Source organism: Scaptodrosophila lebanonensis, unplaced genomic scaffold (genome assembly GCF_003285725.1).
Source record: "Scaptodrosophila lebanonensis strain 11010-0011.00,11010-0021.00 unplaced genomic scaffold, SlebRS2 tig00000098-arrow-pilon, whole genome shotgun sequence".
Taxonomy (NCBI): domain Eukaryota; kingdom Metazoa; phylum Arthropoda; class Insecta; order Diptera; family Drosophilidae; genus Scaptodrosophila; species Scaptodrosophila lebanonensis.
In genome coordinates, this window is record NW_022060568.1 from 848,590 (window position 1) to 870,859 (window position 22,270).

Below are 22,270 nucleotides of genomic sequence, written 5' to 3' on the forward strand. Positions count from 1 at the left end.
CAAGATGCTATTTATATAACAGTTGAACAGTTCTAAAAAAGCTGGAGAAACACTTTCAGAATTCTCTCCTAATTGATCCTAATTGGTATATATTGTTATTTGAAACCGATAGCTTAAAGGAAAGCTCCCGGAGATCAACGGCTATTAAAAAAGGCAATTGAGAATATTTTATCGAAAAAGTAAAACTAAATTTAAATCGATTTATTAAAAAGTTGTCACTATAAATTCTTATAATACAGTTTACAATAGAGCTTGAATGTCGGCTTTCTTATGCAGTTATGTAGTTGTTGCCTCTCCTTTAAAAGTGTCTTTGTCCGTTAACTCCACATTTGCTGCCTATATACTTCGATATTGGCCTTCTCATCCACAATCTGAGGCCACATTGCGTCCTGCAGCTTCATGCTTTGCAAATAAATGGCACCCAAAAAGGTATCAGTAGCTGCGGACGTTGAACGACCACATCTCAATCCTATATCCTTGAGCATTACCGGTCCATCAAACTGCACCAAATAGTAACGCGTACGCCATCCCCCATTCGCCATAGTGTTTTCAAGGGCCGGTATCTCGGAATGTTCGAAACGCTGTGCGTTAGCTCCGTTCAAAGGCGAGATGTAGCAACGTCCAGCAGCTAAAATATGTTGACTATAGTTTCCACAGAAAACATATAAGTCCTTCTCCTGCTGCTTGGGCGCAGAAAAACGTAAGACAACATCCAAAGTGGTGCTATCATGTGCTTTGTAGGCATAACCCAGGAGCACAGCTCCCAGTGGTAAACTGAACTCCGTAAGAAAGAGTCTAAAGGCACGTTCATAATTGGTAATGCGCAAGGAATTTCCGCCGCCATAAACGTCTGTAAAGGAATGCGTCGCATTGTCTTTCAATGGAACCGAAGGTTGCAACGACTGTCGGGACAGATTAAGGAATGGCTTCGAATTTGGTAGCTGAAGGCCATGCTGATAGCTCGCACGCCCAGAACCCACACAAAAGTCCGTGTAGAAGGGGAGCTTCCTATAGGGATGTGTTGCGAGAAATTCCCAGAGGCGCCACCACCAACGATCGTTGCGAGAAAGGAATGCGCTGTTTACAGCCTCGTCCCCATCCTCGTTGCGTATATTATAGCCATATTGTTGTAATGTCTCGAAGCTCCAGCCGGGTGCAAAGATGCCAATTGAGAATCCGGCGTCTGCAATCCGCTTCAATGTTGCCGCACTCTGAAAGCGCCCCACTTGATTACGTCCGAATACATCGAGTCCAAAGAAGGCGCTGTGCAAGGACGCATGTTCACCGCGAAGGGTCGCAGCCGTTTTCGCCAGACTGGCATCGTTCCAACCATAATTGATGAGCGTGTTATTAGTGCAGCGGTAGAAGTCAATGTTGCGTTCATTCAACTCGTTCTGCCAGAGCAACTCTCCCGTATTGATGACGCTGTCGTACCAGAAGACACGACCATGCGGAATCTCCGCTTCCGTTGCCACACGCAGCTGTCTCACAAAGTAACTGGCGTGGGCGAGAAAGATAAGGAAATATGTGATAATCAACTGGTTATTAGATAAGTTTTGAAAAGCAGGCCCTTAAAAAAACCATATTCTTGCTAATCATCAATTATTGAGCAAAAGCAAATGATTATAAATTGGCTGGAGGTAATTAAAAGTGCGTGATCATATTTCGTTATAGACAACTATAGAAACCGTTTAGTTGGACAAATATACACTTTCTGGCTCTAATCCGGTTTTTTTTTCTGAAAAATTAACGGCGACAATCAGAGGCTTTTTACTGCTTATATCATGAGGCATACTATCCCTAACATAGCTTTCCAAATGAATCCAGAATGTCTCAAAACTGAGGCAGGAATAACTATTAGACAATCTAATGTCTAGACTCTAGATCAATGATTGATATGCCTTATGGAGTGTAAACTGTTTTTTCTGCCTGTTACATACTTATGTATGTACTATATGTTACATTCTCAATTTCTACTGAAATACTAGGTTTGGTGAAGCTAGAAGCTGTGTATGCACATATTTCTGAATACTCACATCAGTTTCTGCAAATACTCGGGTCGCACCTTGCACTCCACATTCACCAGCCAGCCTTCGAAGCCAAAGTGCTTGCATAGTTTGATCAGAGCAGCCACAATATGATCCACCTTCTCAATGGTGGTCAGTGCCTCCTCCAATAGACTGCTTCTCTCCACAATGTAGGTGCCAACGATGGGAACTCCATGGCGATGGGCTGCATTTATCCAGCCGCACGGTGGAATGGTCACATAATTGTGACTAAAGTAGCAAAAATAATCAACGGCTGCCCAATGAACGAACCGATAGTCATCCCATTTTTCCGAGCTGAGGAAATGACTGTGCGGATAGAGATGGGAATAGTGTTTAGTGGAGGAAACGTGTGATGGCTCTAACTTACCGATCGGCCAAGTAGTTGCCCATCATGTCGTGACAAACGAGCATTTCACGTCGATTAGACGACGTTAGCGGTATGCGATATTTGCTCACAAAGTCCGCCTGTTGCTCCAAATAATACCCTTCACTCCTTACTGTTGTGTCCAATGGAATCACAAATCGTTTCCAGTCAATGTCTCGACTGCGTATCTCAAAGCTTAGCAGCTGGGTATTTGTACGCACGGGTTCAGCCTCCAGTTGGGCTAAAAGAGCAGGCGTTAGATGAGATTCCATGTCAAGAAGGAGAGTCGAATATTAGAAATAGATGCTGCGACTCTTGCTGCCGTTTCCGACGGCTGCGTTTAGGGAAATGATTGCAAAATGGCAAATTGCTGCAGCTTAGGCTAGAAACTTGGCCGCTTATCGCCAATAAGGGAAGGGAGGACTGCGGAAAGAGCGGGGCCGGGCAGATAGAACTAAGTGACTGAGTTATCTTATTGGAGGCGCTGGGAAAACAATGCGGCCGGTTTGTGTGTGTTAGTATGTCAGGGATAAGCGTCCGATAGGCTTTACTTTCAAACAAATAGAATTGTCGTCTTGACTCGCTCGGCATTTTACGCATTTAAGTAAATTATTGCAAGTTTTGTGCAGTGCAAAAAGTTGTTCAAAGTTTTTCAATTTAAGGACCAAGTTTGAATTTTCCAACTCGACTTAACCCACTAAGTGCCTATTGAAAGAAGTCAGGCACGCCTTGAACAATAATTTGAAAATCCAGCTTAAGATATGATTGGAAAACGTGATTATATATCTGTGATATGTTTGGGGTAGTTATACCTAACACCTCTTCTTTACCGAATAACAGCCTCAAGAGGTCAGAGACGCTATGCTAATAGACCTAACGAACAAAACGAAAACAGTTACCTAAAAGTAAAAAGAAACAGGAAACTTTATTTTTATTAATATCTAGTTAAAAAACTTAAGAAAAAATGGAAAGTAATAGCCAATTCGGCAAACTAATATTTAAAGGAAGGTTTTGGTGCTAGAATTCATTTCGAGCAGAGAGATAAGTACAAACGGTTTGGCCTTGTTATGTCAATTCCTACAAATAATTTGGATTTGTACTCATTTATTTAAAGTATAAACATCCGGCCGAACAATTCTGTCTTATTGTATTTAAGCTGATGTTCTACGTATCTATGTATGTAACAATTCTAGATCACTTGCAGGAATGCCACAACTATATGAATAACTAATTTATTTAGGATTATTATTATAATCTTTTAACGATGATTAAATGATTGTTCAAAAATATCAAAAATAATCTGTATTATTACATTTCCCTTAGTATACATTTTCTAATACTTATTTCGTCATTTCGCAATAAAGTATCAAAATTTCTTAAAGATAGGATCAACAAAATATTGCAATTCCAAGAAGGTGAATATCAGACTCATAAACATTCCGGAACTACTACTTGTACTTTAGGAAAACAATATAACGAACAAATTTAATTTAATTTTTAAATTTTAAATTTAATCCTATTTGGAGGTTCTATTATAAAACTCGATGCAAAAAGCAACAATGTACGCATATGTATTAAATTTTGTGCCGCCAGCTCATTAAATTATACTATAACCTCTAGTTTTTTCTATTATGTAGGTATGTAGATTCGCAATACTCTAAGTAGCATACCCATTCCGTTGCCAAAATGTTTATCTGATTCCGCTTTGCAAATGGCAAAGCTCCTTCGCTAGCGGGTTAACTGCGAAGCACTAAATTTAATTAGTTTGGACTATTTATGCAAAGCATTCACAGCTGCAGCGGCGATAGTTAATGCGCAATTAAATTTAAGTGGTGGTGCTGGAGCGGATTGGCGTCCAAGTGAGGCAAATGGCACAGTCACTTTGTGAGAGTTTCCTGCTGCCCCAAGACCCCCCACCAAGTCGCTTATCACTTGGCCCATTTCGTTGAAAACGTGCGCCCTCATAAAATTTCAATTCGCTTTCCTGAGTATTTTGAATAATTCATGTGGCCACCACACACGAAAAACAGCAGCCTAATCCAGGGCCAGACTTGACCGGCGGACACAACTATCCACCTACGATCTCCTCCTCCTCCTCCTCTCAGTCATTCCGATTGCAATTGTTCTGCCCCAGTATTTGCAACTGCAAATGGGTTGCCGTTTTCTGCCTTTGGGTTTGCAAAAACAAAAGTTCTGTGGGCGGCAGTTGGACGCGGCCGAGAGGAATGTATGTACATACATATGTATTTTCATTTTCAGCACTTTGCTCGATTAGTGTGCAATGGGTATATGTTTGTAAAGTTGAACTCTGCATTGAAAATAGCCCCAAACTCTAGCAAAACAATAATTCTTTCAGAGTGAGAATGTAGTAGTCTATTATACATATAATCGTACATATGTATGTATGTATGTGAATACATGAATGTAGCATACATTGATGTGAGAGATATGAGGGGGTCCCCTGGGCCAGGGGCTTTCAAGAGGACCGAGAATTCAGGAAATTATACCTTTTTATTGTGTGTACGTATGAATGGCTGTTACGTTGTAAGTCCTGGGCACGTATTTTCTCTCAAAGACTCTTTTCATACAAGTTCAACTGACAATTGTGCGCAAGCGCGATGTACTTTTATGAGAACCTTTTACAGTGCTCAAAAATATTCAATCAATGCAGCCATATACAGACATACATATGTACATAGCCCCATTCCCATTCCTACATTCTTTTGTTTTATGTATTTCCCGTTTAAAAAGACAGATGGACTTAAATTCCTTGTTTATACGTTTTTCTCTTTCTGGCAAACATATGAGATATAAATACATGTATACTTTACACACACACACACACACACACACATACAAATGGGCAATTTAAAATTGTATAAACGGACAGAGTGCTGTTAAGTTCTTGGGAAAAACAATTCAGCCAAAACAAAAGTTTTGTCACTGTCGCTGATAAGCCAAAGTTACCAATGTTGATTCACCAATGGTGATTCACCAACAAATAAGTATAAAGCACAGTCTAGCAATGAATACTAACCGCAATCACTTTCCGTTAAATTGGGATAATCGTCCCGTTCATGATAAAAACAGGAGGTTTTTTCTACAGATACTTCATCAACATCATTACTACTCTTTTCCGTTCGTTCAACACATGTATTTGTTGCAGATATGCCGGCATTAACATCGACTTGTAAAACAGCCACCCTCTCAGGATCTTGCTGCTCCATTTTCACTTAAAATAGCAAACACTCTAGACACAAAACGGACACTTTCAATCTAACGTCGTGTCCAGGTACCGGCTGCCCAACAATGTAAACACAAATGACGAATTATAAAAACAGCTGTTCTGAAGAAGCACAGAGTCAGTGTTGGGCAATGTTATAAAAACCGTTTTGACATAGAGCGGCTATCTGTTTTTTGAAATGGCTTTTAATGAAAAATATTCCACATTCTAAAAACTTTACTACTAAAAATACCGGTCACAATGCTAGTACTTCTTGGAAATTTAAAATTGTGTTTTTAAGCTACTCGGAGATGAATACAGCGACAGCTTAATATGTTGTTCATTGTTTTCTATGACTACAAGTAGGGCAAGCACAGTGTTGGGCAATTTAAGCTTATGAAAAGCGCGCACTGCTTTTTGTGTTTACTTTAATGCAAATTTAAAATGGAATTGCATATTAAGGCTGACGTGCAAAGATTATGTACTAAACTTTTTACTAACTTTTACTTCCCGTTTATTTTTCCTTTATTTTTGCAGTTACGTTCCAACGCCTTCCGCATGAAATGCGCCAACCTTGCGCGTTGACGTCGTCGCTTTGGCGCACAACAAACGAGAGGAACCAAACAAATTTGAACTCGTCAAGGACGCAAGGCAACGCAACAGCAAATAAATTGTAATTAAGCAGGCACTGAGGCGAACACATTGTGAGAAAAAGTTTGCTGGCACAGCAGCCAAAGTGAAAAACATAGAGGCTAACACCGTTTTTTTGTAGCATCGTTTTTTGTCGCGAATATAATTTGTGGCGGAGGACAAACTTTTTCGGACGCCAGCACTCAGCGCAATAATAATAATAGCAACGACAGCAAGAACAACAAAACCATCAGCAGCATACAGAGGCTGAACTGTTCAACTATTTCCTAACTCCCCAACCAAGTGCTCAAAATCACACCATGCCAGCGGGACGTGTAGCTGGCAAGGCCGGCTATTCCAATCATTACTATAATGGTAAGAGTATGGAAAACAATCAACACTTTCTATACAAACTATATATGTACATATGTTTGTATTCGGGTATGAATGTATGTACAAGCACTATATGTATGCTTATCGCTAATTGGTTTAAAGCGTTCTATGCTAGTTTGATATTTATTATTCAAATAGACGGCATGAATACGAATGCATTCATTTTCAATTTACTGCAATTTATTGCACACACTGAAAAATTTAAATGTCTAAATCAATAAAATGGTCAAATTCGTTTATTAATCATTTTTAAAAAGTTTTCAGTATGGCAATTGTTTTGAACACTTTTGTGGATGTGCAGTTCGGGTTTAAGCTAAAAACTGAGGCTGTACGAACTTGCTACTTTTTTTTTAAGAACTTCATCAGCAAAGCTAATTCGTAGGAAGCGGTAGTTTGGATTCCAGGACATGGAAGACTTCAAGTGTTGAAAAAATGACTGACCTTTCAATTGTAATGTTGTAGACCATTTAATTGTCTGAAGTCCATTTGCATTTGAAGTCGGAAAACAAGGCCCAAGGGAAGTATCAAGCCCTTTCACATATTACAACAATACGAGTAAGTTGCACAAAAAGTCGGTCCTTCGTTGTTGCTATGTATTTGCATACTCGTATCAATATAATATGTATATTTATTGTTTCTTTCTGTGCACACACCTGTGCTGGCGGCATTGATGTTGACACTTGAATGCACTTCGCCGAGCAGGATGTTAAATATTGCATATTCATGTGAATTGTGGGCGGTCGACCGATGACATTTTATATATACATACATAAGTATTAAAGTAAAGCTGCAGTGTCCACTCTCTCTACTGTATGTATGACTGACTGCCAATAACTCAATTACAATTGACATTAAAAACGCATTCAACTGGCCTTTGTATTCGCTATTTAATGCGTAGCAGAGAGAGGTAATCAAAAAATGACTGCTGAACAGTCGTGTGGAAATTTGTAATGGAAATGAATGTACACTAGCCATATCATTCGGCCACTATTTATCCTCAAAACGCCCAAGCGGCTTAATCCTTTGGCTGCCGAGTTAACATTTGCACACAGACTGTGTATATCTGCTAATCGGGCTTAAAATGAAATGCATTTTAATATGTGCATTGATCCTTAAATAAAAAGTAATAGAAAGCAAAGTAAATAAATAATATTATTTCTATAGCTAGCGAAACCTACAATATATCAATTACTTTGGCATTTTTAACTATTGAAAAAAAAAAAGAATTTAACGAGTTTGCTTGAAATCGGATACATTCGGAATCAAATGTTGCACAAGTGTATTCGGGGAGTCCCCTTAATCGAGAACGCAAGTTCTTAGGTGTTGGAAAGCGTTCAGTGAGGGTGGTGCGGTCGTAGAAAACTTCTAGTTCTGTTAATGACTATAATATGGGAAGAGTGAAGTAAATTATGCTAGAATCGAGAATCGCCGCGCACAACGACTAAGGCCCTAAAGGGCCAATAGCAGAAATTTGTATAAAATCCATACATATGTACAAATTTTGTTTTTGTTAACCAGTGCGGGTCAAGTTTTGGCGCTCGATCAAGAAGCAATATTATATTTCTTCAAATATGTGCATTTTGTTATTCCCAAGAAGGTTTCCGATCATTCTGTGCTATATTTCTTGTAAATACCTGCTATGCGAATGCAAAAGAAGGTTACGTTGAAAGCGAAAACAATAAAGAATATTTAAGCTACGAAAAACACAGAATGTCCCAATGTACTTCTAGGGAAACACATATTGTCTACATTGCAGAAAACGTTTATAAGTTGTTTTTATACTCTGTACATGAAATGTACAAGAGTATATTAGGTTTGCGGGAGGTGAAAAATGTAACAGGCAGACAGACCCCAGAAAGTATATATATTCTTGATCAGCATGATGAGACGAGTCGATCTAGCCCTGTCTGTCCGTCCGTATGAACACCTCGATCTCAGAGACTATAAGAGCTCGAGAGACCAAGTTTTGAACAAAGATGCCTTATGTATGTACGCTATACGAGTTTGTTTTATTTTTTGATTTGCACAGGCACACAGACACACACATACACGCATAGATACGCATAATTATACTACACATATGTACGGAGTATTTCAAAGTCGGGATACCCGACTTTAGCTTCTCTACTTGTAAAATGTTAGTTAGCTTGGCTGCATCAGTTGTCGGATATAAACAACGCCTGTCAGCCACAGCCTTTATTTTCGTCGAAACAAGGATGTGTGCGCCTGTTTCACGAGAGACTGCCATTTGCATGCGCAGGCTGTATCCTTTAAGTTGCATTAAAGGAGCAGAATTTTAACATTTTTTTCGTCTTGTCTTTTGTGCTTTTTTTGTGCAGGTCGCTCGTATGTTGGCATCAATGAGGAAATCATGTGGGTCAGCATTGGCATGGGCGTGACTATAGCGCTGCTAATAACGATTGCTCTCTGCTATATAGCCCGGGAGAAGTGTCAGAAGCGTCAAAGGGAGTACTACGTGACCGCATAGTTGTTGTATTACAACAACAGCGACATGCAGCAGCAGCAGCAGCAACAGCAGCAGGAGCATCACTGCATCATCAACATGGATGTGGATATGGGAAAGGAGCAGCAGGTCCTGTCTGTGACGGCTGCCGCCTCGGCTTTAGCAACGTCTCGGGTAGGTGCAGAAGCAGCGGCAGCCGGAGGAGGTGGAGGTGGAGGTGGGGGCGTGGCGCATTTCTCACCACCCGTTACCATCATGCATTGGGCTGCTGTGGACATTTGTGGCACGCGCAGCTGGGGCTAACATACACACAACCCACCCATAACACACACACACACACACACACATACAGGATGTTGAAAACACTTGGCGCATCTGTCCAAGACAGTTGCCGGATATATGTACTATATATATGTATAATTTTTTTTTTATATATGATAATTGTTGAGCAAAAAGCGCAGCTTGCAGCTGTTTTTACTTTAACAAGCAAATGTGTTAATAAAAATTTTGCCCAAAAATATACACACACATCTATAACTAGTATATTGCAAAAAATGTATAAAAAAAAACTAGTCATGTTACTAACTTAGCACCAGACGCTGCAACGCAAATGGAACAATTTTTTGAAAAACAAAATGCAACCCAAAACCAAAATAAATTTAATGAAAACTGACGCACGTTCGAATTTTAAACTTGTACGTACAACATGTGTATTTACCAGCGAATACAAAAAAGTCATGTACTTGTAAAATGATAAATGTTAAATAAAGAAACACTATTTAATCAGCAGAAGAAACGTCTAACCAATTTTTCAAATGTTTCAAATTCGCGCAGTTACAGTTGAATGACCAGTGCTGGCAAATTCGACATTATTTCTGCACTGCTTGCCGGTAACCGCACTGCTTTGCTCTTGAACAGCTGAGTGTATACGCGACACTCTAAGTGCCTTGGTGAAGAAGAAGCAGCTACTGCGCACGTTTTTTATATTTATAAGCTACTTGGAAAAAAGTAGAATACATTGCGCGCCATTAGTGTTTAATACCAACTGTCAGCATGGCGGTTGACCAAATAACGCTAAACATAACGCATAACGTAACAAATTCCACAAAAACAAAGCCCAAACAGGTAAGCAGTACAGGAAAAGGCGCCACAATTTTTCTAAAATTTAATTCTTCATTAGACGCCACTTAAGCCCCTGCCCAAGAAAAAAGGAAATGGTCCCTCTACAGAATTCGACTTTCAGTTCAACATTGAGAAGCCCAAGGTGAAGGCCATTGCAGTGCGTCGTCGTTTGCCCAACAAGAGTAACAATAATGATATTGCAGAAAAACCAAAGCCAGATACAGATGCTGGTCCCTCGAAGAAGGAAGCGGCTCCGTCGTCTTCAATAAAGGATATCATACAATCTGCGCCTGTCCATACTGACGGTGAGCTGCTTCTGAACATAACAACTACACCATTTGTGGCGTCGACTGCTGTTCCCAAGCCAAAAACGAAAATTTCGCGCCTAGAACGCTTAAGCAAAAAACGTGCTGAGCGACGTGGTCAAGCTCCCAGTCGTGTGCTTAGCAAAGAAGAATTAGGCAAGGCACTCAAGCGGACTATTATAAATCCCAACAAGCAGCCGCGACCGGGAGACCTCTTTAAGGCGCAGTTGGAAAATGAGCGCGAGAAAAAGCGAGCAGCTGAGGCAGATGAGGTTCAAGCCAGCGGAGAAACGCAAGCGCAAGTAGATGACGATGTAGTCAAGAACGCAAAGTCCAAGACAGAAGAGGCCAAGGCAAATAACCGCTTTCGAACCGATCGCCCAACTACGAAAAAGGTTGGACTTTTCGATCAAAGCGATGTGGCGGCTTTGCAGCAATTGGGACAGCGAGCAGTTAAGCCGATCAAGGAGACAATATTTTCAAATAGTATGGTGGCCAGCTTAGGGCTGCATCCGCATGCAGTGAAAAATCTTCAGGATTTGCTGGCCATCTCAAAACTGACCAGGGTGCAGGAGAAGACAATACCAAAAGTGTTGGCTGGTGAGTCAGGAATTGACTTTAGCTTACAAATTAAATATAGCTCTTAAAAATCTTTTTCTTTTTCAGGCATGGATGTGCTTGTGCGTAGTCAGACAGGCTCCGGCAAGACCCTCGCCTATGCCTTGCCCATTGTAGAACTTCTGCAGGCTGTGACGCCGAAAATCAAGCGCGCCGATGGCGTATTCGCCATGGTCATTGTACCTACACGCGAATTGGCAATACAGACGTACGAATTATTCCAGAAACTTCTGAAACCCTACATTTGGATTACGCCTGGTGTGCTGCTGGGCGGCGAGAATCGTCAGAGCGAGAAGGCACGCTTGCGCAAGGGCATTAATATATTGATGGGAACGCCCGGTCGTCTGGTGGATCACCTCCTGCATACGGCTACTTTTAAGCTAGGCAAGCTGCGCTATCTAGTGATCGACGAGGCCGATCGCTTAATGGAGCTTGGTTACGAGCGCGATGTTAAGCAGCTGGTCGATGCCATTCAGAAACAGCGCGAGGATTTGAAAGCAGAGAGCGAGCAGCCGCTTTCCAATTTACAATTTATGCTTCTGTCCGCCACTCTCACCAATGAGGTGAAGAAACTAGCGAGTCTGACGCTCACCAAGCCGATCTTTATAGACAACAGCGATGAGGCGACAGCGGCAGCCATAACCGACACACCTGGCTACGAAAAGTCGACCATAGAAACTCACGCAGTTGGAGATGTTTTAGACGGCCTCGGTGAATATCAAGAAGATGTAACTGGAGTGCTGACCATACCGGAAAATCTCCAGCTGAGCTATGTGGTGGTGCCGCCCAAGCTGCGTCTTGTGACGATTGCAGCGCTGCTGGCCAAAGAGTTGCGTGCCAGTCCCAAGAGTTTTAAAGCTATTGTTTTTATGAGCACCATGGAAATGGTTAACTTCCACCATGATCTGCTAAATGAGGCATTAACGCTTCGTGTTATGGACGATGAGGATGATGAACGGGCTGCCGAAGAGGACAATCCATTGTCAGATGCGCCGCTCCTACAGGGCCTACGTTTTTACAAGTAAGTTATCAGTTGACTCTTTTTGTGAAATATCATGAGCAATATGCTGCGTAAAAAATGTTTTCATTTTTGAATTTAAGTCTAAATAGACTTGCAGTTTTCATTAGTTTTCAAAATTAATTAAAATCAAACGTAGAATCAGGATACATGAATTTAAAAAGAATGAGCTACAAAATTGCAGAAAGATTCTAATTCCCAAATGTTTACGTTTCGAATTTTTGGAAATTCTCAGTCGAAAGTAAATTCTAGCTGAATGCTCATAAGTTTTCCCTTCAAATTAATTAATTACTACTTTTGTTTTAAGTTTTAAAATAACATAACATTTGAAGGCTGTTAAAAACCATTATGTAAATTAATTATTTAGAATTCCTTCCAAAGTCATAAGCTTTGAAAGAAGTTACTAAAATTGTAGTAAAAGGATCCATTATTAGATTCTCCTGATTTAAAATATGCATTGTTTTTCAAATGATGGCATTCTTTTCCACAGACTACATGGCTCTATGACCCAAACGGAGCGTCAGGGCGTCTTCAATGGCTTTCGTAAGAGCAACGCGTGCGTTCTTCTTGCAACAGACGTTGTGGGACGCGGCATTGACGTGGTCGATATTAAGTTGGTCGTCCAGTACTCACCGCCTCAGAAGACAGCCGACTTTGTTCACCGTGTTGGTCGGACGGCGCGTGCCGGTCGACATGGTCGTGCTGTTCTCTTCCTGGCACCCAGCGAAGTGCAATTTGTGCGGCATTTGGAGGACAAGCGAATAAGGATACAGCAAGGGGATATGTACTCGTATTTGCAAACGCTAGTGTCGGCCGATTCTGAGGCACGCAACGTTCAGGAGGCCGCCTCCAATCTACAGCACAAGTTCCAGGAGCTCGTCGAGGACGATCAGGAGTTGCACGAAAAGGGCTGCAAGGGTAAGCCCATTTGCATTCTATTCTCTAAATGTCTCTAAATGTTTTCGAAACTCAGACAATGCTCCAAAATGGGAACACAGCTTAATAACTTTCGTGCAATATGAAAGACATACTTCTAGGGGAAAAATACGAGTATAGTTAATTGATTTCTGGAGAGCGAAATGTGTTTTCAGATTCCAATTCCAATTCAAAGGAGGATTGATCGAGTTCGAAATCATAAAAAGCTGCAGAAATGTATTTAAGTACTGCTTAGATAATTGGATGACTTATTCAATATGAGGTCTTTATAATGGGTTTCTTTTTGTATTAATTAAGTGGTGATATAGTATGTATGTACATACATACATACATACGTATATTATTCCTAAGTGGTAATCACATTGCATACCAGTCTGACCTATTCCCACGGCAACCGGTTTTCTGCGTGCTCTAAGCTCATGTTGTTTTTTTTTCGCCCGCCCACTGGACTGGGCGAGGAGCTCGAGCTGCGTTGACTCCACGAGTACCAACTAGCAATTTAATCCTTTCATTCACCAACCGCCAAAGGACATTAACTTTGTAATTATGCTTTTTACAACACAATTTTGCCGCTCTTCAGTGCGCTGGCGGTGAATAAAAATGGAAAAAAAAGGCAACGCTATTTTTCCAATTATAAGTTGGAAGCCTCCGCCCACTCCGGCCCCCTTTCAACGTTTGCTGCGCTGTTTGATTGTGCGCTCGCGTTAAAAACACAAAAATTATTTCATATTTGAAGTTAATTTCGATTGCGTGTCGAACTGCGAACCGCCCTCTTCTTCGCCCCTCATCCCAAATAAACCAACAAGCTCATGCAATGACCACAGCCTGTCGTCGACATCGCACAGTAGCCCGAATTGTATTCCACTTTGAAAATGGGGGTTACACGGAGTTTGATGGAAAAAATGCTTTCCCGACCCTATTTTGAAAACCGCAAATGTATGAAAATGAAGTAGATGGCTGGAATGTCCAAAAGCGGATCGTTTTACCAAAAAATATGTTATTTATTTAGTAGTATTTAGTTGCTAGATCTAATCAATGTTGTTCCCGTTTCAATTAAGCATCCTTGTTTGAAGAAATATATAGATTTATTATCGATCCATGTAGCAATTCGAAAATATAGTTTTCGTTCAGTCACAAGAATTGAAGCTGGGAAGAACTAGCGTTGTTGGATTTCTTTTGTGATTGAAAGCAATATATGTCAGGCATTATCTAACAAGACTAGCATCTTGATCTGAAGATGCCATCTGATGTCAGATAGTCGCTGCGTATTTTAAGAAATTTGTGCCACTGTGCATCAATGGCGTTGTCAGCGGCCTCGCTTTATATATTTTTTTACTCGCCTGCCCATTTCAATGTCCTGTTGAAATTGTAATTGTAGCACTGTAGAAAAAAGTTAATTAGATGTTACCAAGGCTGCCACAAGCCGTCCGCCCCGATGGTTGGGCTCAATTGTTGGATTGGGGGTTGAGGGTTGGGGGCTGGGGGTGGTTGGTCAGTTTGTTTGCGGTGCGGACGCTTGGATGGGGGTGCTGCTTATTATGGAGTTTTGATTGAAACATAAAGGGTAAAAAACTGATTTTAATCGACTTTTTCTTTTTCCGAGCACCCCACTCCCCCTACTTCAGAAATAGCGCCCACAAATATCACAAATGGGCAATCATATATTTGTCCAAAAGTTCTTTCATGCTGATTGATTTGCTTATACGGCTTTACGAAATAGAAAGTATTCTATTAAAATGACAGTAAGAGAGAACATATTGGAATATGTATGGGAAAGACACAACTGTTTAATTTATTTTCTAATTTTCATTTTAATGCAACAAAGAAGTGCAGGCGTTCTCATTTAGTTGAGTTTTAGAAAAATACACCATTGTGTTTTTATAATTGAAATGCTATTTTGTAATTATGTAACAACATAGGTTAGCTATAAACTGAATAACTAATAGAAATACAACATTGGCAACCAATGGAGGCTTATCATAGCCATATATCATGAGTTAGCTTTATTTTGGGATTCGGAAGTAAACTAACTGATCTTTCTAGGAGTAAAAAATTAAGTTTGATAGTTATAGGCTATGCCAAATATATATGTATATTACATAATCTTTGAGTTACGCCTTATTTTAGACATTACTGTCATGCCTGGATTTTGCTTCTACTTGTATTGTATCTATTTCAGAGTGGTATGCAATATTTTAGATCAGAATTCCATTCTATTTTTATAAATATCGATATTTTCAAACTTTTTAACTAAACAATCTTTTAAATTATAAATTTTAAAGCAAATTCAATAATTAAGATCGAAATCCGCTTCAAGGCAACGTTTTGATTATTTTGTCGCCTTCAAGCATAATTTCAAATTGCTTTTATCTTTGAAGGATTAAAGTGCTTTTAATAACATTAATTACAAATCAAAGATCTATATACCTAACCAAGAAATAAATTACAAACCAACTGATTTTCAGCGCCAATTCCATTTAGAAAGTGTTGCAAGCCTTGAACTTCAAATATGTTCTCCAAATAATCAATTCGCAAAACCTAAATAGCGATTCTTCATCTAACGATCGGTTAAAGCGATGTTCAATCGAATCTTTAATAGCTCTATTACATTTCGTCGATAGTTTTTAATATCTGGTAATGGGCTTATGCCACTGGACTCAACACTAGGCTAGAGGAATATTTACTGTTTGCCAAACCTAGATATAAGCAGGACAGAAAGGAACACAGCAGCTAAGACCAGCTAATACATCATCAGCTATTAATTATCTGCTGAGTTTTTGTTAGCTCCTAGAAATTTTAGTTTACAAGCTGGAAGGAATAATTATACACAAATTTTCGTCAGAAGATTAGAGATAAGTCTGAAGACGCGTTTCTTAGCTTATCGTCATTGTTTCATCCTTTGGGGGCTTAACTGACATATGACCGTGACGACAAATGAATCATGCGTAGTAAGGACGAAATTATGAAGGGTAAGCGCGAACCTTGGGCGCAATCAGCGAACGGCGGCGACCAAAACAACAACAACAACAATAACAAGAGAGAGAGAGAGAGAAAAACAAAAAAACAAAAACAAGGAGCAGAACGATGGCAATGGCGGCACTTGAACAGGAAACGGAAACTGTGCGAAATACCCAAATGGCTTGCTGGCGAAACATCAAGGACCAAGCAAAACGAATGAGCAACAGCAACCGCACCACAAAATGTGAACTTTGAAAAACAATGACAAAACAGCAGACATCATCTACAAAAGCAACAAAAACAACAACTATAGCAAGAACAACAACAATAACAACAACATTAGCTAGCCAGTCAAAATGGCAACTCAAATTGCACTTAAGAGCCGAGTCAAGCGTCAAGGCAGGAAGCCACTTGGCAAAACTTGTGCAAGAGGACAGAGGGTTGCGGGGTAGAAGGGGCAGCGGGGCTGTCGGGCTGCAATCAGAGTACTAGCTTTTGGTGTTGTTGTTGCTGCCATTGCTGCTACGTCCAATCAAAAAGCCATTAAAAAGTATTACGCTTGAACAAAACTGTACAAAGCAGCAGATAAAAGCAGTTAGAGAGACAGAGCACAACGGAAATATCCTTGCAAGAAAAGCAAACACTGCAAAAAACACTGCGAAAACCCAGAGAAAGTGCGGCAGTGAAAGCAGCAATTGGGAAAGTGGTGAGGGGGAGGGGGTGGGGGTGCTGAGGGAGGGAGTTGAGCGGAGCGATAAGGCAAAAGACAGTTGCATGCATCGTCGGTAATTGAAACAATTTTCAAGTTGAAATTCACTTTTTGTTTTCTTCTTCTTCGACAGTTCGTTGCTGTTGTTGTTGGTGTTGTTTGGCTCCACTTGCATTTTCCAACTGTTGTGAAAAGGCGGGTGGGTGGTGGTAATGGGATCGGGATTATGAATATGGGAACCACTTAAGGGAAATGAGGGAGCTATACGTGTAATGAAAATCAAACTATTAGTATAGTTTTATTAGCTGTGTTTGGAGGGACATCATTGCTCTTTTTGGGTTCTCCATGGATTTGTGTTTCTCTGTACCTTTTCCACAAATGAATAAGCAAATCTTTGGAGCTAGCTGGAGAGCACTTCGTTGTCCCGAAAAAAAGATCTCTAATGATTCGTAATAGTGCTATTAGCTGGCTCAAATGCCTCAACACATCTAGTCCATCAGCTAACTAACTAATTATTTTTAATAGCAGATACGAGACTAAAGATACGAATGAATAGTAACATTTGTTAAGACACCATAATATACGTATTACTTCTTTCATTTATTCAATAATAGGATGGAAAAGTACAAAGTCTACATAAGAAACATCGAACCACATTAAAATAATATCATATAGCCCCTAAAATACCAAGTATAGTTTATGAGGCGACATAGAAGTTATTAGAGAAAGAAACTGTAATAGTAATTAAATTACTGAAAAACTGTTTAACTATTCCATAAGAGATATGTATTTTCTTATGTCCATAAAAAAAGGAGCCATATTTGCTGTGAAATAAACTTGCTCCGTGTTTGGATAAAACAAGTCTATATGCCAAGTTCGGTTGTCCTATGTATTATCGTTCAAACAACTAGAACCTAACTGCGTGAATATTAATTGGTTTCAACATAAATTGATTTCTATTCTTGGTTTCTCAACTTTACCGCTCTCCACAATCTTCTATCTGTAGAATTCCGATTCAATTTGTCTTATCCTTTGCCCCCTTTTTGGTTAGCATTTCTCCTTGTATTTTAACGCGACTATATTAACGTTAACTTAACTGGCTTTTACATCGTCGAGCTGCGTTTTTTTCGCTTAAACTTGATTAACTGCCCTGCCATATAATATCCTGGCCAAGTGCTCCCTCACATGCCAGCTCCCCCAGCCCGTGAGCAGAAACAATCACAACAATTTGCCACGCCTACACAACAAACCGCATGGCCACGCGCGCTTAATAAAATATCCGCTTCTGTTTGCCGCTCAGCCCTCGACGGACGCATTATCCCGCTCAGCAGACAATGGATACACGGGGGTAATGGGAATGGCGAACTGCAAAGTGGCATAAAAAGCCATTTTGTGCGGCTTTTGTGGTCGGGCGTCCTTCCGAATCAACCCCCACCCCCATCCCCACCCCAACCATCGCCATTCCACCACTCCCCATTCCGAGTGCTCGTTCGCCCGCTCGCTCGCTCGCTCGCATGACATTTATTTTATTTTGAACTTCCGTCTTGGCTCACTGCAGACGTCTCTAAACATCCTGCCATCACATACTTTTTGTTTGTTTAATGCCAGCCACTTGACTGTAATCGCATTTGCGGCAATTAAGCAGCTTTGCGCGGGCGACGGCCAGCCGGCTGCGGACTGTGGGCGGGAAAGGGCAGCGGGACGAGTGCAGAAGGCAATACGCTCACGTCGCTGTCAGCGCATTAAGCGAAACGCCGCCCCCACCAAAGACGGTGGCATGTCTTTGAGGCAATGCACGGTGGTGCAGATCGGAAAAGGAAAGGATAATGGCCATAATACCTACAATTAGAAGTTTTATCTGTTGCTAAACCAAATTTTGCAATTCACAATAAACTTATCAGGGGAACATCTTTTCATAGTACGATCCCAGTCCTTATGGTTACAAAGCTTCCTAAAAACCGCATCGGTAATACTATTCTGAATTGTTGTACACATTTAAAGATATCTTAAAAGTGTATCCTTAAAGATATCTTAAAAGTGTATCTCTAAAAAACGAAAGATTTTCATATTCGCATTTTTAAACTTTTCATTCTACTTTTCAGATAATTAGTTTTATTTCGATATTAAAAAATTGAAAGATCAGTTTTCTGGCTTCGATCGATAGAAAATAAAAATAAATACCCTTCTGTGTCTACATTCCAGACCGCAAATTTTCAAATTGTTGGTTCAATAAGTTGGCAGCGCACCGACAGACAAGTAGGAGCTGATCGTTTAACTTAAAAAAATTAAAATCCGTAAATTGAAACATAAAAATTAAGGAACATATGCCAGAAAGGGCACATACTGCATTTATTTTTTTATTATTTATTTTTAAAAAGCAGATAAATCCAAAATTCTGGTAGGAACAATGATTTTGATTTGAAAAAAAACCGTGTATGCATATTTTTAGAAGAAATTGATGTCGCTATTTAAAATAAGGGACTGTTTCTAATTAGTATTAAGGTCTAGTATATTTTGGTATTAATTATACTCGACTATGTTTGAGGATTTAGACATAGTCATGATCATTCTGAATATATAAGTAAAATGGGAGAAAAGAGCACACGTTGTTTTGATTAAACGTCAGTTGACACACATATGTACATACATAATTACTTCATATATAAAATGGAGCCATATATGGATACTATATTATAAATATAGGAGGTGTAGTATGTAGTATCAGTCCTCTTTTTGTTTTCTAATTCGAACAAATTATGCGAAATCTAAATCGTTACCGTTTTCAAACACCACCGCGTATTCTAGTAGTGTTCATCCATTTATTTTGTTACCCCAATAACTCAGTTCGTTTCGGATCAGGCTTTACTTTGTGTTGTTTGAGCCCACTGTGCCGACTTCAGACTGAGGTTTCGGCTGCTGTAAGTTAATTGTTGGGGCAGACGACTATGGAGCTCGACATTTCTTCTGTTCAACATACATGCATGTAGAGTTAATTTATTTATGTGTGTGTGTGTGTTGAGACAGTTGTTTAAGTGCCTGTTTTTTCACATTTATTACATTTGGACTGCCAGAGAAAATTTACATATTTCCAACTGAGATACTCACGAGTCGATGCGCATCCACTAAGATACTCGGATACTGCGATGCTTATCGCAATTGCGGTTTGTCTGTCGCTCGTTTGTAATTTGATATCATTGTTGTATAATTTGGCATTGCCTGGCATAAGTGCTGCGTAATTAGCAAGGACATGCCATGCCACGTTGCAAGCCACAATAGACAACAGCAACAAAACCAACAACAACAATGCCTTTTGTGTGCCGCATTCCCATTCAAAGTTTCGAGGACCGTGTACAAGCATGTGCGTGTGTGTATGTTTGTTTTATACAAAAAATCCTTTGCTGACATTCCTCATTTGTCATTTTAACAAATTTATTTTGTAATGAATGCCACACACATACATACATACATACACACACACATCTGTATATTTATATACGGCAGCCACTTTAGCCAAACCGCAATGCTTGACAGGCTGTCGTTGTTGCCTTTTCGCCCCCTCCCTTCCTCCATTTGCAGCCGTCGCAATTGTCCTCGCACAACACATCAATTAATTCTGAGAGCATTAACATGCACACGCACTTAATCACACACACACACACACACACGCAAGTACACCGATTTATGTGTTCCCTCTGTATGTTCTCTGTATTCGCAGCCTTTGTCTCTTGGCTGAAGTTCTATGCCACCTTCCCGAAGGAGCTGAAACCCATTTTCGGCATGAAAGTCGCACACATGGGCCACTTTGCCAAGAGTTTCGGCCTCAAGGAGGCGCCCAGCAAGTTCGCCAAGAACTATACAGCACCTAAGCCGGCACCACCCACCAATCGCCTAACCTACACAGAGCGGTAAGTAGAAAAAAGGCTTCCAATATTTTTAACAATTTCAGTTCGTGGATTGACTGAGAAAACGAAGGAGATCCAAGTAGAGTACAGATAATACTCTCTAAAAGTGCTTCTTAAACTTTCGATTCTTCTACAATCATTGGTTTGATAATATTAGTTGACATCAGAGCCTTGCAAATGAATGCGATCTAAGTATAAAGTATTAAGAATATTTGTTGATTTAAATGGAAACTAGATTCTTGATGTTAGAATAATAAAAATACAAGTATCCCAGAAGATTTTTATATTGAGACAAATTTGTGAGCAATCAGTTTCGATTGGAGTTAAAGTTTTCCTTTTCTTCCTCCAAAAATGTTATAAGCACATTTTTCCATACAACCTTTTTCTGGTTTATAGGAAAGGCCATTAGGCAATGCCAGCACATTTTTTGCCAAAAGGGCTTACTTTTTTCTTTTCTAAAGCATTCTTAAGAATTAGAAAATGCATTTCTGTTACAAACTCTAACACTTTCTCATTTTTTATCATTTCCGCAGCGATCCCGAGAAAATGAAACAGGAGAAGCACAATAGGCGTCTCCGAACCACCACCGTGACCGGCGGTGTACGAAATATGCAGGCGGGCGCACCGGCCCAACTAAATCAGAAAGGACTTTTGCAGCCTGCCAAACGCTCGAACGCATTCATGAAGGCTTTGGGCAAGTCACGAGCGCTCACAATGTCCGAATTCGATAGCGGACTGCCGGAGATTAAGAAACGCAAGAAGTGAACAGTCATCTTTGCATGCACTATGTATATATAGGTTCAGTTATATAATTTGAAGAAATGTGTAATAATAAAGTGAAATTGACATTAAGTTTTCCAATTTACATATTTGAACATTATCTGTTCAACTAACTGTGTATCTGAAAATATAAAAATCACAACGAAATTAAATGTTATATACCCCTCGCTTTTTTGGGACTCTCAAAGCAGGTCTGGTATTTATTTCATCGTTTCGTAAATCAAGGAAGTCTTACAAGTCATAACCCACTATATAAGTACAATGGTGCTGGCTCCAACAAGGACTCTTTAGCGTATACAAGCATATCCACAAAGGACTGCCTGCCCTCTAGGCTACGATTAGAAGATTGCTTCCAAATAAAATGTAATAAACAAGTCTATGAATATTTCTCAAGATTCTTCTTCTTCTTAGGAGCCCTTAATATCAAGTCAGTATTGATTAAGCAAAGTTACAGATTTCTGAGCGTTTTCCAGATGTGTAGCACAAATTTCGTGTTTTGAAAAGTAAATAAATAAATGCTGATCCTTAACATTTTCTTTGCCCCAAATCATGCATAACAAAGCAATTGATTATTCGTTTTAATTGCCACGTGTCTGGCGATATTGTACAGCCACAGGATATGCTCGCCAACTTCAGTTTTCAGGGAACAATTAATTATACATATGATACATATGTATATACTTAGTATTTGTTGGCTGCGACACATAGTAGTTCTATTTGATTTGAAAGCTCGATTGGCAACAGTTTATTTCGAATTAACGAAATAATAATGCATTAAATTAGGTTTCATTGATGGCTTA

General features: G+C 39.9%; 3 protein-coding genes across 3 annotated transcripts in view; 2 read left to right on the plus strand and 1 right to left on the minus strand.

Moving 5' to 3' along the window:
- LOC115627792 overlaps positions 1–9,306 on the plus strand; it is a 59,749-nt gene extending 50,443 nt beyond the window's left edge. Inside the window, exons 3-5 of the mRNA XM_030523612.1 lie at positions 6,173–6,339; positions 6,408–6,640; positions 8,998–9,306. Coding sequence (XP_030379472.1) covers positions 6,586–6,640; positions 8,998–9,146 — 204 coding nt within the window. The 5' untranslated portion in view covers positions 6,173–6,339; positions 6,408–6,585 and the 3' untranslated portion in view covers positions 9,147–9,306. The remainder of the gene's footprint in view (positions 1–6,172; positions 6,340–6,407; positions 6,641–8,997) is intronic.
- LOC115627791 (cytosolic endo-beta-N-acetylglucosaminidase-like) lies at positions 167–5,698 on the minus strand. Its single transcript, XM_030523611.1, has 4 exons — positions 5,450–5,698; positions 2,416–2,653; positions 2,037–2,354; positions 167–1,497 (listed from the first exon to the last, which is right to left on the minus strand). The coding sequence occupies exons 1-4, from the start codon at positions 5,637–5,639 to the stop codon at positions 318–320; spliced, it is 1,926 nt and encodes a 641-aa protein (XP_030379471.1). The 5' UTR covers positions 5,640–5,698; the 3' UTR covers positions 167–317.
- Positions 9,307–10,127: 821 nt separating the features above from the next.
- LOC115627779 (probable ATP-dependent RNA helicase CG8611) lies at positions 10,128–21,542 on the plus strand. The gene is made up of 6 exons (XM_030523588.1): positions 10,128–10,247; positions 10,303–11,149; positions 11,216–12,188; positions 12,676–13,103; positions 20,504–20,693; positions 21,224–21,542. Exons 1-6 carry the CDS (start codon positions 10,176–10,178, stop codon positions 21,453–21,455), a joined length of 2,742 nt encoding a protein of 913 aa, XP_030379448.1. The 5' UTR covers positions 10,128–10,175; the 3' UTR covers positions 21,456–21,542.
- The last annotated feature ends 728 nt before the right edge of the window (positions 21,543–22,270 follow it).